This window comes from Oreochromis aureus, linkage group 7 (assembly GCF_013358895.1).
Source record: "Oreochromis aureus strain Israel breed Guangdong linkage group 7, ZZ_aureus, whole genome shotgun sequence".
NCBI lineage: Eukaryota > Metazoa > Chordata > Actinopteri > Cichliformes > Cichlidae > Oreochromis > Oreochromis aureus.
The window spans coordinates 15,615,675-15,632,718 of record NC_052948.1 but is presented as its reverse complement, the minus strand read 5'-3'; the positions used below and the strand labels follow the sequence as shown (position 1 = coordinate 15,632,718).

At 43.2% G+C, this 17,044-nt stretch overlaps 2 protein-coding genes across 2 annotated transcripts; both read right to left on the bottom strand.

Annotated features, from left to right (window-relative positions):
• Positions 1 to 205: 205 nt before the first annotated feature.
• LOC116326716 (aquaporin-9-like) lies at positions 206 to 4,435 on the bottom strand. Its single transcript, XM_031748107.2, has 6 exons — positions 4,265 to 4,435; positions 3,981 to 4,107; positions 2,925 to 3,062; positions 2,625 to 2,743; positions 1,453 to 1,670; positions 206 to 948 (listed from the first exon to the last, which is right to left on the bottom strand). Exons 1-6 carry the CDS (start codon positions 4,364 to 4,366, stop codon positions 741 to 743), a joined length of 912 nt encoding a protein of 303 aa, XP_031603967.1. The 5' UTR covers positions 4,367 to 4,435; the 3' UTR covers positions 206 to 740.
• Positions 4,436 to 4,611: 176 nt separating this feature from the next.
• On the bottom strand, positions 4,612 to 16,924 carry LOC116326723 (cingulin-like protein 1). Its single transcript, XM_031748123.2, has 19 exons — positions 16,793 to 16,924; positions 14,567 to 15,448; positions 14,399 to 14,493; positions 12,806 to 12,911; positions 12,608 to 12,703; positions 12,360 to 12,508; positions 11,321 to 11,462; positions 11,022 to 11,234; positions 10,715 to 10,921; positions 10,529 to 10,633; positions 10,244 to 10,396; positions 9,868 to 10,038; positions 9,496 to 9,648; positions 7,736 to 7,825; positions 6,475 to 6,558; positions 5,747 to 5,871; positions 5,372 to 5,480; positions 5,106 to 5,269; positions 4,612 to 5,024 (listed from the first exon to the last, which is right to left on the bottom strand). The coding sequence occupies exons 2-19, from the start codon at positions 15,425 to 15,427 to the stop codon at positions 4,946 to 4,948; spliced, it is 3,102 nt and encodes a 1,033-aa protein (XP_031603983.1). The 5' UTR covers positions 15,428 to 15,448; positions 16,793 to 16,924; the 3' UTR covers positions 4,612 to 4,945.
• Positions 16,925 to 17,044: the final 120 nt, after the last annotated feature.

The following is a 17,044-nucleotide window of genomic DNA, read 5'->3' as shown; positions in this document are numbered from 1 at the left end:
CATCTGCATTGGGGACATTAGCTGGAGCGATGAGATTCGACAGGACATACTTCGTCTGTGGAGCAATTTACTGCTTGTATGAGAATGTTTACATCAACCGAGCATCTTGTCACATTTTAGGTTGATGTGCAGTTTTCTGTTACAAATGCAGCAGAGAGATAAAGGGAAATATCTCAGGAGAAGTTGCAACTTGTAGAAACTTTAATGTCGACAAACAAAAGTGAGTAAGAGAGTTTTGCAAAAAGTCAAAACAAGCACAAAAAATTTGAAGTTAATACGCAAATATCACGACAACCACTGAGAAAAACACAAAGAAATGTAACAGGGCACTTGCATGCATGCAGAACTATTATTCTATTTTTAGTATATGCAAAAAAGGAGAAACCTTTATATATACAAAACGGTATTTACAACACATATATGCTGCTAGTATTTATGTAATGATCTCAAATACACAGGACTGAGATTTCCATGAGTTTATGAAAAATGCAACATTAGATTGCAGAGCAGGCTATCGAGCAAAAGGTATTCTGTGTTTCCAAATATATTTTATTTTTATTTAGACCCATGGAGGTCTTTGGTGTTGTATTGGGCTGAAAAAGCTTGAAGTATAACTACAGCCTATCCAGCTACCAATGAGATGACACTGACACATGGAGCCTGTCCTTACAGATAGAAGCTGCGCTGGGTGTTCATCTGACTGACAGTAAAAGCGCTCAGTCCTGAAGGTGAAAGTCTTCTTAACTCATCGTGATCATCTCATATTTGTCCTTCAGACTGCTGTCATCATCCTCTTCGTCTTCCTCGTCCTCCTCCTCTTCCTCCTGGGGCTTCTCGTGCTCGGCGTGGGGGTGGTGCAGCTCGATGAACAGGTAGTAGATGACGGCCGCGACCACTCCCCCCACCATCGGTCCCGCCACTGGGATCCACCACCAGTTGTCTGCGGTGCTGCGGGCAGAGTAAAGGGAAACAGGAAGGAAGAGTCAAAAACATCAGTGGGAGAAAAAAGAGTCAGCTGTTGATCGCCGGTGCCTCCATCGGCTCATGCACAAGCATCGACTGCATCTGTCGAGCGCATGTGACATTATGTAACACGTGTCACCAGCACGGGCTCACTTTGATAAATAGCTCAATGAAAGATTTGAAGACAGGCAGGGAGATATGTCTGTATTTACATTTTCATAATTCACAGAATGTGTCCACATGATGATTTTTATTCTGTTTATAACTGCTAAATTATTTTGTAAGTAAGAGATCATCAAATAAAGCTACTACATAAGTCAACATTTAGCATGTGATGCATAGAGTTTATATGTATAGATTAATGATATGTCTTTCAGAAGTTACATATTCCATGCATTTTAATAATAACACCATGTTTAGACTTTTTCACCTAATGGCCAAACTGCCCACCCATCATCATCATATAATATGTGATTCGACTCCACCTACCTAAAGACCTCCATCCCCCATCCTGCCACAGCTGTGAACAGTCTGGGTCCCAGGTCTCTGGCTGGGTTTAGGGGGTAGCCACAGTTCAGCCCCATGGACACGCCGATGGCCATGATGATCAGGCCGATGGCCAGCGGCTCGACGCCTTTAGGAGCTCCGATGTTTCCGCTGTCAGTGATAGCAAGAATGCACAAAACCAGCATACCTGTTCCCACCACCTTCGAGAGAGGACCAGCAAGCCTTTGATTAATGGATGAGTTTGGCTGTGTAGCTTTGATAAATGCTGGTAACATCCCAATTACAATAATATACTACATGGAACAGCAGGGTCCCTGTGACAGCTTTTACCCATCTGCCATCAGACTATTAAATTCACAACGCACATCATAATAAATACATAAGCCATGGATACAGTCTAAAAGCTGAGCACAACTCAGCTGTAGTTTTTATTTGATATATTATATATATCATTTATATATAGTTTCTTTGTTTAATGTTCTATAATGCGAACCAGTGCACATATTAATATATTCATTAATTCATTTCATGTCATTTTTTGAGGGATTTTTGTGCAATTTGAAGTAACTAAGCCATTTGTTTACATCGCAGTCATATAATATGCCATTATGTGAATTTCTTCAAACTTCTATTATAAAATAACTATATTTTTCTAACTGAAAACATCTGAATACAAATGAATAAAACATGTCCAGCTAATGTGTATAGTGATCTGGGTGCATTTAAATCACATTTGCAACATCTTAACTCTGGCCCTGTGCGTATGATTCGCTCCGACTCAAATTGTACTTGACCTCTGAGCACTGCTATTACACAGAATGAAAATAACAAACATTTGCATAAACACAGTCGCACTAAGCAGACTTATCGCAGCGCTTTACCTGCTGTGGTTTCCACCATCTTTGGAAACGCAAGCAGACGTGTTAATTTTGTATTGCTGCACCAAATAAACAGACTGGAAATGGCGTTAAGTAAATGTGACCTTCTGCCAAGTACCAGGAAATGGGACATTAGGGCCAAAAGTGAGCCAAAAAGGGAGTGTTCTCAGACTAAATAGGCCGATCGATTCTGCATTAGCCACACTGGCCAGACTTTACAGTATTTAGAGGCAGAAAGAGAGCGGAGGTCAGTGGTTCACCGCGACTAGAGCTTGCCTGATCAATGAAGCCGCCGAGGACTGACAGGTGTCTGGCGGGGTATGAGGCAAAAATGTGGCCCGTTGCATTGATTCCCGTCACTGACAGAATCCCACTGGTGAAGTCCATGAAGGCATCTGTGAGGAGCACAAAGAGACATCTGACATAACTGCAAAGTCACAAGGATCCATTTCTATCTTGTGTAGTCAAACCCAGGGTTAACATATTCTCACAGCGGCAGCTGAGTGTTGTGCACTTAATCACTTCTTTACATAACATTTGTTATGGCTTTATATACATATGCAAAGGAGGCTTCACCATAGTATAATCCAAAGACTGCAGCAGCTCCTGCAAAAGCACCAAGAAACTGAGCGATGACGTAGAACGGAAACTTCCAGATCTTCAGTTTGCCCAAAATTACCATGGCCAAAGACACAGCGGGGTTCACATGGCCCCCTGGGAGAGAGGACAAAGCACAGAGTAAAAGAGGGGTGCAGTGTGTGCGTGTGTGTGGGTGGGATGGCTGGCCTGATATCCTCTCCATCATTAGTGAAGCTGTCACATTTACAAGAGGCAACAGAAGGGGAGCAGCCCCCCAGGGCGGTTCACGGTTTGTTTTTTTAGAGGCAGAATAAAAGTCACTACCTCAAAAAAACAAAAAAGATGTTCCAGTTATTCTGTTGTTATTTTTAATAAGGCCAGGTAGTTTCTAAATATATATATACGAGAAACCTGCCTGTTATATCTCTTTGTGAAATATTATGGGTGGGGGATTTGATTTAATTCAATTCAGCCCCTGCACAGATGAAGTAAGCATTCTCACTGGGAGTCTGGTCTCTGCTATAGACAGATGAACGTAGCCTATGATCAATGCAGTTTGCAGGACATTTAGTGCCCAGGGTTATGTACGACCCCAGAGAGGCTGTGTTAATAAATCAATGGTCAGTACACATTTGGTGGATCTGGACAGAGAGCTGGCACGTTCCTGTTGACACCGGAGCTGGGGGAGGTGGCACATGGCCGGACAGGAAGCCATAAAGATTTAATACTGCAGGCTGCAAGCCTCACGAGTATCAATGTTTTTATTACAGCACGTACAAGAGAGTTGTGTCAGATTGTTTTATATGTTCTGGCAGAGGCGGTTTGTATTGACTATAAATTAAGAGGTTAAGATAGAAGGCTAAAAAAACTATTAACAACTACAATATTAAAACTTTTTACCTTTGATTTTTTTTTCACAAGTGTGTCAGCTTTGCTGACTATGCATAAATTAAGCAGAGCTAATAGGGGTTTTGCAGCCCATCTGAGGCCAATTTTATGTCAACAGAAATAAAGAATGAACTAAATAAGAGCAACATTAGAAGTGGCATTTACCTGAAACTCCACCGGCCACATACGCTGCCATCATCAGGCCTACAGAGAAGCCGATGTGGACGGTGAGGGGTTCGCCCAGGGTGTTTCGACTGAGGACGGTCTGAGCAACGGAGCCACAGCCAAACAGCTGACAAACAGAGAGGAACATATCCTTAATCAAACTGAAACAAAACAATCAAATCAGCTGAAGGAATTACAGGAACTTCTAAAGTGAGCAGATTGTGCAATGTTTGATTTCTGAGAAAAAAAAATAGTTTCATCCTGAAAGAAAAAAAAATACTTACAACCAAGACAAAGGTTCCCAGGAATTCTGCCAGGAATTCCTTGAATATTCCATGTTTTAGAGCACAGTGTTGCCTCATGCTTCTCTTGTTTTGTACTTCCATGTATCGCCGTGCCAGCAGATGTCAAAACTGTCAGGCGCTTTGAATCTCTGGAGCTCATTAGAGTCACATCTCCACCTCTGCACAGCCTCAGCCATTAAGAGCAGGCCATTGATCCATTCATGCAACTACCATTCTCACAGAGTTTCATAGCTGAGGGTTACCGGCAGATGAGTTTTGTGCTGTTTTTACATTTAAACTGAGCTTTCTCTCATTTTTTTGTTCAAAGTCAAAGTCTCACACTGACAGAAATGTCACACAGCTGTATTTATTTCAGTGTCTGGAGGCATATATACACTGGTGAATGTTGAAAAAAGCATTTTAGTGCATTTAGTTATTACCTTAATAATGTGCGCGCCACGTCATATTCATTAATACACCAACAGAATAAATTAGAGATTAAGAAGAATCAAAAGTTGGTCTGATAATGCAGTTATAAATATTGCCACAAGAGGTCAGCATTGGCAAGATGCCATGCAGCTCGAGGTGGAAGTCACACCTGAGTTGTTAATGACATTTTATTCAATTGTGAAATGTTCACAGTGACATCAAAGTCCAGTTTTAATCCTTTTTAAGCGCAGGTCAGTCAGATCCCAGGTCGTCCATGTCGTTCGCATCGTCCTCTGCAACCTTAGTGAGGGGAGTGGCCTTCTTCTTCCGCCTGTTGAAGCAAAAACATTAAATGATGATGATGACGTGATTTAGTGCAGCGGCATGTTAAAGGCAGAGAGCGATCGGTCACCTCATCTCATTCCGCACTGCACTCAGCTGGCTGTGAAGCTGCTCGTTGGCCTCCATCTGCTCATCCAGCTCTCTCTGCAACTTCTTTTTAGCATGTTCCAGACGCTCGATCTCCTCCTCCGCCTCGTCCATCTGCCTCTTCGCTGTCTTTAGCCTCTGAGTCAGCTGCAGAGTTCGGGGAAAAACGAGATAAAGAATCATGAGTCGAGTCGCCTGCTGAAGAGAACATCGTAACGAGGTTTTATTCGTGGTTAAAGATGTGTGGACCTGGTCCGTCTGGCTCTGCAGGTTGAGGCGCTCTTCGTCTCCCTGCATCTTCATCTCCTTCAGCTTGCGCTCCAGCCTGCGGTTCACTTGTTGTAAGTTGTTGTTGTCCCTGTAAGCAAAAGCAACAAGCGATCATGTGCCTGTTTTTTTCCTGCAGCTTTGTGTCACTTAACACCCTCCTAGTGTGCAGACCAGAGATGATTTTTCTTGTTTGAATGGTGATGAATGGGTCCACCCCTCACTGAGAGCCAGCACCAAGAATCTGAGTTTCTGTATGGATCTTGCACTGATCCATACAGCCTTAATCCATATTAATGTCTAAAACTGATGAGAGGTTGTTAAAGTAAGGTCACTTTTTGCTGTGTGTTTGCTCACTTCTCTTCTCCTTGCAACCTCTCCTCCAGTTCCTGGATGCGGATGTTGAGCTTGGAGACGAGTGAGTCCTGGTTGCTCTTCTGTGAACCTTCCAGATGAGCCACTCTGCTTTTAAAGTCTTTATTCTGCCAGAGAGAACATGATGAAGAATTTTAGCTTTTAAAAAAAAAAAAAATCTGTAACAGCAGCATGAAGCAGTAGTTTCTCAGGGTGGTCGCAGTTTTGTTTGCTTGTTGCACAAGAATGTAAGAGCTTGAGGTTGTTATTCCACGGATCCAAAGGGGGGAGGCAATGGTCTATTAAACAAAATAGGAAAAAACAAGCTTTGCAAAAGTTTGCACAGTTGTTAACCCTCAAGCATGTAAGCAATACAGTTTGGTGAGCAATGCTGAGAGTAAGCTGAACCTTTTTGTAAGAAAGAAAGAAAAAGACCCTGCAGGGCACCTTTGAGCAGGTTTCCATTAACACTCAGACATCAATGCTGATAATTGAACATGAATCTTACAATTTGAACGGCCTGCTGATTTTATTCCACATGCATTTACATGAGTATTTACATGAGTATGAAATATTGCTCACAAGCTAACAAGCACTCTAACTTGGATCTTAACCCTAATTTTTCAGCAGCAGTCTCTTGCATCACTTTGACTCCACCTTAAGATTTTTTTTCTCCAGAAATGATTTCACTCTATGTAGCTGTCTGGTGTTGGGGGTTTAGGGATCATTACCTGCCTCTCTAGGCTTATCTTATCGCACTCCAGATCCTGCCTGGCAGATCTCTCCTGCATCAGTTCATTCCTCATCTGATCCATCTGTTAATGCAGAGAGAAACATAGTTTTCATTATCCATTATACATGTACTGCATAACATCGCACATAAGTAATAAAACTAGGACATATGGACACTGAACTACTAATTTATTATTTGCTGAGCTTGTATTTCATATGTTTTCCCCCTGAAAGTGGACTTTTACTTATTTTCTCTAAACACTCAGTTTGAGGTGTTTTTTTCCCTGTTGGTTCAATGTGACGTCAAAGAAATTGATATCTTTGATTAGAGACACAAAGGCATCTCAGATGCACAGAGTTGCCCAGAGGCTGTGAGGACAGACGCCTCTACCTCCGACTGTTCAAACCTTCTGTTTGTGATGGGCAGCCAATCAGGGGAAAGTTCGCTTAAAGAGAAGAGGAAGGGGAGATGTTTTGGATAAACTGCAGGGTGACATCAAGGCCTGGTATATGATAAATAACCTTTGAATAATGCAAGAAACATATATTTAAAAGGAATATAAGGCACTAGAAATGTGCACAAAGGTTCTCCTTTAACACTAAACCTCACAACTTGCTTTCCATTCACATCTCTTCAATACTGACTGCAAACAAGACCATGTGTTATTACAAACTTTAAGCTTAAATAGAAGGTTTCCAGCTTAACTCATAAAAACAGAGGAAATTCAGTCTGGTCTGAACGGACACATCAGATCTAAAGGCCCTCCTCACTAATAACACCCAGAGGCCCAGAGGAGGGAGTGTGAATACTTGCTCACAATAGTTAGCTGTTTTTTGGGGAGTGGGGGTGGGGGGCTCACTAGTTTACCCAAAAGAGCATTTTGTGTCACCTACTGTGTACCACTTTGCTCCCACAAACGTAGGCCAACATTAAAAGCACACTGAAGATGAGGAAGCAGTGAAGAAACATGATTAATGACCAGACGAAACAACAAAACAAACTTGTTTTACGTCCAGCTCAGAAACACCAATCAGCAGCTTTGGGTGTTTTCAGAGAAATCTGAGCTCTCAGCTCAACATCTGTTTATGATCAAAACAGAGCTGAGGGTCCAAAATTGAAACAGGCAATAAATCTATCACTGGTAGGTTGTTGTTTTTGTGGACGGAAATTTATGAGCATTAGAAAAATGCAAAATGTGTGCTTGATCTGGGAAAAAAACACGCAAAAAAACAGCAAAGACAACAAGGGAATAAACCTGCCTGTTCCTTGGTTTTGTCTAATCGCTCCATCAAGCGGTCAGCACTGCCGCGCTCATCACAAAGGTCTTCTTCCAGGTGGCTGATGCGTTCCTGAGAGGACAGGAAATGAATGAAAAGATGCTTCAAACCATCATCGACTTCATTTAAATTGCATTACGCTGGAAACACAGGGGACATGAGATATTTATCTCTGGAGAAAGCTGACGCAGATTAGACGAGTGTATTGGGTAACATTATACAAGGAAGCCTTCAGGAAAAATGCACAAAAAACCCCCGCTTTGCTATTATATGTTAAACTCTGCTTGCGTTAGCAGTGGATGTGGGTGGGGGAGGGGGGTAGGTAGAAGAAGGTTTCTGAGAACGGTCGGACAGGTCTGATAACTTTTAACAGTAAATACGCTTTTCCTCGGTTGATACAAAGTGTCAACAGTGCGCACGCTGGTATCACTGTGTAATGTTTTTGCATTGGCAAGACAAACAGGGCTGAGCTGCGAGACGCTGTTTCCACTGAACTTCTCCTCACCCACAGCAGGTCCAGGTGACAGTGCAAATACACACAGAGGAACAGGTAAACATTACCAGTGTGACTGCGCTGTTACATGTGTTATAGCTGGGAATATTACTGTTGCCATCTAACCATGTGGGTAGATTTTCATCTTTAAGCTTCAACTGGAGGATTAGATCTACAGTGAACTCTGAGATACTTTTTACTACTTGGTTTTATTAATGCAGCCACACAAATTTTAGTAAAAAGTCTCGCTCCAGGTCTGTACAAAGAAGAGACGTGCACCTGGAAAAGACAATTTAACAACGCTTCATTTTGACCTTTCCCTTTCTGCACCCATAGGGATGTAGGTAAATGAGCAGACACTGTAAGACAGACACTTAAGTGATTACAGGATTGTTTTTCCATCTGCAGTCATTTTTTCTCTAATTCTGCCCTGGGAACCTCAGCACATTTCCCCTCATATCTGGAAACTCTGGTGTGGAAAGAGCAACAGCAAGAACAGTAAAGAAAACTGCAGACATAAATAACAGCAGACAGGCCACTTAATGAGTTAGAAATAACAGGAAAAGGAGGTGGGTTGCAAAGTGGCTTGCGCGGGCAGCAGAACAGTATCCAGACTAAAACAACTTAGATAATGTGACTATATGTAATTCTATTATGGCTGATAACAGCTGACTAAAAGGACTTCCACTCTTTGGCCTGTTTGGAGATACCATTAAGCTCAATTTGTTACAATGTTTAATGTAAATTATTTTTAACAAATAAGTATATTAACTAAGGTGAAATAAAGTGTTACCAACAGTCTTGTGAGTGTATTTTGTCCACTTGGAGTAAAATAAAAGAAGGATTGGGAACAGGATATTTTGTTTCTGTTACCATCCAAATGTAATTATGTTGTTTCACAAGGTAATCCATCAATCCATCCATATGTTTTTGCTTATCCAATAAAATGACACAGGAGGGCTGGAAACTATCTCAGCCACCACGGGGTGAGAGGCGGGGTACACCCTGGACACGTTAACAGTCTATCACAGGACTAACACAGAGAGACAGAAAACTATTCAAATTCACCAATTAACCTGGCCCCTAAAAATGCATGCCTTTGGAAAACGAGAGAACATGCAAACTCCACACAAAAAAGCGGCCAGCCTGATGGAGCATTTGAACCCACAACCTCCTTGCTGTGAGATAACAGTGGTAACCACCGCTGCATTTTGAGTTTGGCAAGCTGGAGGTCCAGAGATGTTTTTACCTCCATGAGTTTGACCTGGCGCTCTCGTTCCTCCATCGTGGCAGCATTCCTCTCCTCCAGCTCCTCCACCCTCTGCTCCAGCTGCCGGCCCCTCAGCTGGGCCTCCTGCTGCTCCCTGCGACACCTCCGCAGATCCTCCTCCAGAGGAAGCAGCTGAACAAGAACACAGCTCAAAGGTTAAACACAAAGCAACACACAATGTCCGGTGCTGAGCAGTCAAGCAGACACCTCTACAGACAACACGTAATCCGCAGAGTCTGACCACTTTTATTCAATCTCATACAAAACTTGCATGTTCTCACACTCTTATTTTTCTCTTGGTGACTAAGACTAATTCATGCTGATGAATCAGGGAGACGGTGAGCACCACACCTCTTCCTGCAGTTTTTTGGCTGCCTGTCTGGATTTCTCCAGCTCTGCTCCCTTTTCCTGCAGCTGTCTCCGCAGCTCGGCCAAGTCCCTCTGACTCTTTTCTTTGGCCTCATCGACCTGGTTCTGAAGCACATCTGTAGACGCCTCGCACTCCTCTATGATGCCATTCATCTATCCGTGCAGATAAACAAAGAGCTCAGATAAGGGAGACACAGGAGATGAAAGAAGTTATGCAAGCACGAGACTTAACAGCTGTTTCTGGTGATCTCATGGCTTCAGGGTTAAGATAGCAGACTTTCAGGCCTCATTTGGCTCCAAGAACACATTTAATGTTTTTTTGGAAGGCCTTAAAAAATAGTTTATGTCCCCCACTCACCTTCCTCTGCAGTTGCTCCATTGCTCTGTCCTGCAGCCTTCTCTCATCTTCCAGCTCAGTTTTTGTCTTCCACAGCTCTTCCACTTGCTTCTTCTCCTCCCTGAGCTTCTCTTTCAGGTCTCTGTGCTCATGGTTCAATTTGGCTAGCTTACCCTGTCAGAAGAAAACCCAGAGAAAAGAATTCATTTCAAGAGCATAGATATGATGCTCATGAAATGATATGATATAGTAGATATGATGAAGTGTGCTCCATTTGTCTCCCGCTCAACCTTATTTCCTTGATACCTGCACATCCTCCAAGCGAGTGAGCAGCGACTTGTTAGACTGACACATCTCTTCCTCGTTCCTCCTCACATCGTCCAGCATTTCTTCAACCTGTTGCTTTTCCCTCTGAAACGGCATAAAGCAAAACAAACTGAACAAACTGAAAATTTGACATTTATCTCCCTAGATTTGCACCCTTCTCCTCACCTCAAGCTGCTTTGCTCTCTGCTCCAACTGTCTCTCTGTGGTTTTGTACTCCTGGATCACCTGATTCAGCTGCTCCAACTTGTTGTTAAGCTCTTGCACCTTCCCTCTCAGCTGATCTCTCTCCTGGCTCAGCTCCTTCAGTTGCACCTTAGCTGCACCGCTCTCCTCCTCCGCCTCGAGCTTCTTCTGGCAGAGCAGAGCATTGCTCTGAGAGACAGGGCGAAAGCAAGGTGTGAGATCAACATCGAAATATGACATGACACAGGGTGTGATAGATCAGAGCAAATGGAGGTATGTTTCCTGGTACCTCTTTAACCAGCTCCAAGTGCCCGAGCAGCTTCTGAAGCTCCTCTTCGTGCTCCTCCTTCAGAGCAGAGGTGTATTTATCCTGAGTCTCCACCTCCTCTTTCAGTGCTCCCTTCAGGGCATTGAGCTCCCTCTCTCTGCGATGCAGCAAGTCCTCCTGTTCTTCCTTCACCTGTAGCATCTCCTGAAACTCTGCATGCAGCTGGGATAAATCCTGTCAAATTCACCATCACAAATATATATTTAAGGGAAAAAGCTGCTTTACATATGCTATATGTTGGCTCGTGGGCTTTCATTTACCTGCAGAAGGACTTCTTTCTCTTCATTTATCACCTCTGCTTTCTTCGCTCGGTCCAGCTCGTCGTGCATCTCTGAGAGCTGCTGCTGAAGGTCCTTCATCTCTGCTTTAGCTCTCTCTTTCTCAGCCTTCATTTTAGCCACCCTGGCAACATATGAGAATAGGTTCATATTTCATATCAAAGACAGGAGCTCGCTTATTCTCCTTAAATGCTGCAGAAAGCTGCTTAACTGGAGTAGACTGAAAAACAGGAATCTTCACGTTTGAAACAAACTACCACTAAACCAAAAGTGTATTCAGCTAACTGCTCTCAGTCCAGTGACCTTCATCCAATCATACATCAGAGTGCACTTGAGTGACCAGAGAGCATGAGCAGAGGCTTAGATGAACACCCTGAAAAGCAGCATTGAGTTAAATCAGTTTTTCATTAAAATAATGTTGGATTTCATAAAAATAAGGTTGTTGGGGGGGTTTTTTCCAGTGGGAAAAATGCTAATTTGTCTTTTTGCTTAGTTTAGAAGATCAAAAGCACTTTGTAATATGGCAGCAGTACTAGCTCTGTCCAAAAGCAACAAATCCTCCATATCAGCAGGCTGTGCAGTATCATTTGTATTTTAAAATGCATGTGCTGGGCTCTTTCATGACCAGCAGCACTTGGACTTGGACCAATTTTTCAATATTTGTGACAATTTAAATCCCAACAGCCGGTTTGTATATGGAGTGCTTCACCTAAACTGCAGAAACATGACACATTCAGGCTTGGTGAGTCTAGTTTGACTGTAGTGTCAAATGGCTGCCCTGCCCTGCGCCTGGTTCTGCAGGAGGTTTCTTCCTGTTAAAGGGGAGTTCTTCCTTCCCACTGTTGCCAAGCGCTTGCTAATAGGGGGCCGTCTGATTATTGTTTCTTCACCTTACAATATAAAGTGCACTAAGGCTTTTGTTGTGATTTGGCACTAAATAATTAAAACCAAATTAAACTGAATCACTAGGCAAAGCTTTACTTTAAAGCTTTGGTGAATGACCTGAAGGTCACAGCCTTACTCCTCTTTGGTATACTGAAGTTCTGCCTCAACTTCTCCTAGCTTGTCCCTGAGTTGGCTGAGCTCAGCTTGGCTTTTTATCAGCTCTTCCTGAAGTTTCTTCTTCTCTGTCCTCGCCTTCTCACAGGCTTTGGCTAAAGTCATTTCATTCTGCAGAAAAAGAACAACAACAGAGAGGAACATTGTCAGTCACAGGAAGAGGAAGTGAGCTGTTTGGAGGTGACTCATCAGGATGGGGCTACACTACACCTTCATCTCAGCTTCTAGTCTTTGCCTCAGTTCCGACACTTCTTTCTCCAGCTCTGCCTGTTTCTCCCGCAGGAGCTTTATCGCCTCTTCATAGTCCTAAAAGCAAAACATTGCAATAATATAAGCATTTTCAGACAAACACAATAAATCATATTGGAGAGCGAGCCGCCCTGATGAACATCTCATCCCAGCACTGACTTTCTCCTCCTGCTCCACATTGGCAGCAGTTCTCCATTTGAGCTTGTTGATCCTCCGAAAGAGCAGGTGGACCTTTCTATGGGTGGTGGAGTCGTCATCAGTCGTTCTGGGCAGCAAGAAAAAATATTTAACAAACACAGTAACAACCCCGATGAAAAGATGAAACTTTATCTGGTTGCGGCAGGGCAGGACCTCCTCTGAGCGTGATGTCAAGTAGCTTTGGTATGCAGAAATAAAACATTGTTCACTTGACCTCTCTTAGGGGTACAACACATAATTCAGCATTTTTTTGTAAATAAATTGCACCAAACAGGCACTGGTAGATGTTTCAAACTTTCCAAGCGCAGCGGATATTTTATCAGTAAAAACATGGTCGTGCTCTACATTCCTGACTTGAGAACACACATCTGGACACACATCCTGTATCAGACTACACTGCCTGATCTCAACCACACACTCACCACTACACCAACAGGGAGTACTGAATATACTATTCATGAAAAATGAGACACTGTTATACACAACAAATATAATTTGTTTTTGTTTGGTTGTTTTTTTATTGGAAATTGGGGTGAAAACAGGAAACTAAACTTGTTTATTAAGATAGTTTAGAGTAATAGCAGAGCCGTTATGGAAGATATTACATATTTTAGATGGAGCCTAGACAACTGCCCCATGACCCGGACCCTTATAAGTGGTAGAAAAGGGATGGATGGATGGATGATTTATGTGAGAACACACCACTTGCTTAGCTGATCTCAAGCTCAAACAAGCTGTTTCTCATGGAAAATGTATAGATAATGTCCACATCCTTCAGAGTTTATGATTTATAAGAATTGTATGTACTGTTTGCGCGATGTTAACCAAGTTGCCAGATCGTCTGTAAAGCACAAACATCAGCCACAAATTACACCTATAAAGTCCCCGCATGTGTTCGCATTCGTACGCAACTCCTCTATTTTGAGTCTGATATACTGGTAAGGAAATATGTGGGGCATTGCAGGTGAGGTGTGGATGAGCGGGGGGGAAATACAGAATGAGACCAAGTCAATTAAATTGTTTTTTAAGGAAAAAGAAAAAAGACTCAGTGGAAACTATATTATACCTTTATTTCAGTAAAATTCCTTTGTTATTGCTAATAATTTATTTTAAAAAGGGTCTAAGGTGCTGTTTACATAAAAACAGCACCTCTAAATCTCACAACAGGTCATATCCTGTTTGTTTGACTTCAGAGAGCTAACAATGTGACAGCCTATATAGTAATCCAGAACACCGTTGTCTGCCTTTTCTAAACTTTTGCTTTTGTGCACTTTAAACAAACAAAATTGAAAACGCTGAACTTTAGAGGTGCCGGTCACTGTTCTTTGTAACTGTTTGCACAAAGCCTTGCTCGCTGCTCCTCCCAGTTTACAGTGTGTGCTTAAACGTTAACAATACAAATCAAGCTGCCTTTCCTGTTGGAGTCTCTTATTTAAGATATAGGCAAACACTGTCATTCAACACTTTTGCAAGAAATCAAAAATATGCTCTATAGTTCCCAAAATGTCTGTTTGCCCCTTTAAAGTAAAGTGCCGAAAGCTTGGGGGGACTCACCCAGCCTTCAGGTAAGTGAACAGCATTTGTTTCGTCGTGTCTTCAGCTGGATCTACTGAGAGCTCTTGCTGTCCTTTCAGAAGATCGGGAGTGACCTGATTAGGGAACATACGGCAAATAAATCTGATCTTTCAAATGACAACTTTGCCCTAAAACAAAACCCTGTACCTGTGCATCTCTTTCATCAGATTCATCAGCCCGGTCACCGCTTGACGCTTTCTCTGCTCTGTGAAGCCCTTTGGCGCTCGTATCTTTCTTGCTTGGTGGCTTTAAGTTGACTTCTCCGTTGAGGAGTCGAGCCCTGGCCGATCCAGGAGGGTACATCCCGCCCTTCAGAGACGAGTTCCTGCTAGCTGAAGGGGAGGGCGAGGAGGATTCAGAGGTTCGACTGCTGTCCACGCTGCGTGACCGACGACACTCCTCGAGGTTCAGCCTGTTCCTCGGGCCTCTTCCCCTCCGTTGGTTGCTGTTAAACTGGCTTATTAGTTTCCCTACAGAAATGATGGAGTCGGTCTCCACTAAGTTTGGGGACCTTGGAGGAATTTGTCCAGGAGATGGAGGCGCCTTGTTCTGGGTCAACTCAGCAGGGTCTTCTCCTGGGCCCTCAGCAGGCAGAGGGATCCTGGGTTTGGTCATGTTAGTAGTCGGTTTGTTTGAGGCTGTTTGTGAAGGAAACCCCGGGCTCAGTTTATTATTTTCAGGGCTGTAGGATCTCATGACCTCTGGGCGTTTCTGATAATTAAACACGGGGGAGTTGACCATCTTCTGCGGCTCGGGTGACAGCTGTCTGTCATCCATGGACCTTCGCGCCATACCCGGGTTGTACCCTGCCTGGTGAGTGACGACAGAAACGTCCCTGTTGCTGTCCTGGCTTGAACTGTTCAGAACCACATAGGGTTGACCTTTAATCCCTTGAACCTGAATCCTCACTCCAAACGAGTTGTCTTGGCTGCCCCTGTGACTGTGCTCCAGCATGTAGCCCCTCTGTGTCCTGATGTCTGGAGAACCGCTCGGCCTGTGAGACTCCATCCCAACCCCTCTGGAGATAAACTGGTGGGAACACGCACAGACAGGTATGTTAAAAATGACACCAAGAGGGAGACTGCACGGGAAAGTGAATTGAAAACTGATGCTTCAGGTTGGTCAGGCCTTATCATCTGTTTACAAAACACTGGAGCAGGGTTGGAGCTTAAGGGGGAACGTAAGGACAGACATCGAAGGAGCTCCTCACACAGCTGCACATAAAGACACAATAAATGGACGCTGGCGAGTGGCTGATATTGCTGTGCAATGAAAACAGCTCTTTCTGTGTGCTAATGACAGCGTACTATTGTACAGCCTGAGCTGAGCCAACTGCATGACGACTACAACTGGCTGAGGTGGAGAGGTGTCGTCACCCGCTCCGTCGTATGACACTTGAGGAAAATGTTTGTTAACAAACACACTACTGTGAGGCTGTAACACACAAACACAATAGAAGACAGTATGGTGTCTTCCTACGAGCCCCATCCTTAGCATGCTGCCACTCCAAATAACCCTCGAATGACCAACACTTTCACAGGAGTGACCTGGCGAGGTCATTTGTGACCCCAATATATTTTAGGCAATCATATATATTTTTATTTAACTCTATATGCCTTTATTGTGCCTATATTTTTTCATTTAACTATTTCAAAATGTCCTGATATAGTTAATTATCAATTTTATGGGAAAAAAAATAGTTTTAAGCCATTTATAAGCGCCACAAAATCAGAGAAAAGAGAGAAACACATTAAAAATGTTCATCTTTCAGTCAGTCCAGCCTCAGTTCATTGCAATGTTTGAACTTAGACTAACTAAACAGTAACTTTCACCAATCACCTATCAGTAATAAACTACTTTTGGTTGCCAGGTTGTAGAAAAACAGCACTCCACTGCTTTGTCCTGTTAGTTTAAATTAACCAGCCCCCTTCAAGTCCCCTTAAATCGACTGCTCAGCTGATGTTAAGTAAAAGTTAAATGACTTGGTTAAAAAAAAGAAAGACAGCAAATTGTCCCATTGGTGGGTTTTCTACAACCTGCCATGTTCACGCGTAATAAGAGCTTCTAACGTTTCATTGGGTCGTTCTTACTTTGTCATTCTAGGTACTTAACATGAACTCGTTTGCCCTTGGATACTACAGTATCTATCACTCACACACTTTATCCGGATAAACTTTACTTCGCTACTTTAAAAGGATACAGGAACTCTACCTGGCACTGTTGTAAAAAGACCGCGTCTTAATGAAAAGGTGTAGTAAAAAGTTGGAGGACCATCTTTAAACGCGCTGATGATCACAGCAGATGGGTTATCTTTGAAGGATTAAGGCTGTTAGCGTTATTTAGAGCCGGTTTTGTTCTTAATCTCAAACTTACCGTCTTGTGTGAGCGCTGACTTGTCCTCCTCCTCCTCTGTCCGATCGGACTGTCCAGCCTCCACCCGCCCAGACATGATCAGCCCCGCTCAGAGAGGCGTTCACTGCCCGCTCTGTCACGCAGAAACGTCATATGACTGCTGCTGCTGCTGCCTAGTGCTCGCTTTGAGGTAGGCTTATACAGAAGTGTATTATACTTATACGAAGAAGAATTCCCAACATGTAATTGTATTAGTAGTTCTGCAGTTCTAAA

Excerpts from the sequence above, each read along its gene's own strand:
- LOC116326723 (XM_031748123.2), bottom strand. The coding sequence starts at position 15,427 with ATGGAGTCTCACAGGCCGAGCGGTTCTCCAGACATCAGGACACAGAGG. Across the intron at positions 10,634-10,714 it reads AGAGAGCAAAGCAGCTTGAG|AGGGAAAAGCAACAGGTTGA; the intron begins GTGAGGAGAAGG and ends ATGCCGTTTCAG. Across the intron at positions 10,039-10,243 it reads TGGAGCAACTGCAGAGGAAG|ATGAATGGCATCATAGAGGA; the intron begins GTGAGTGGGGGA and ends CTGCACGGATAG.
- LOC116326716 (XM_031748107.2), bottom strand. The coding sequence starts at position 4,366 with ATGGAAGTACAAAACAAGAGAAGCATGAGGCAACACTGTGCTCTAAAA. Across the intron at positions 2,744-2,924 it reads AGTCTTTGGATTATACTATG|ATGCCTTCATGGACTTCACC; the intron begins GTGAAGCCTCCT and ends TGCTCCTCACAG. Across the intron at positions 949-1,452 it reads TGGGGGATGGAGGTCTTTAG|CACCGCAGACAACTGGTGGT; the intron begins GTAGGTGGAGTC and ends CTCTGCCCGCAG.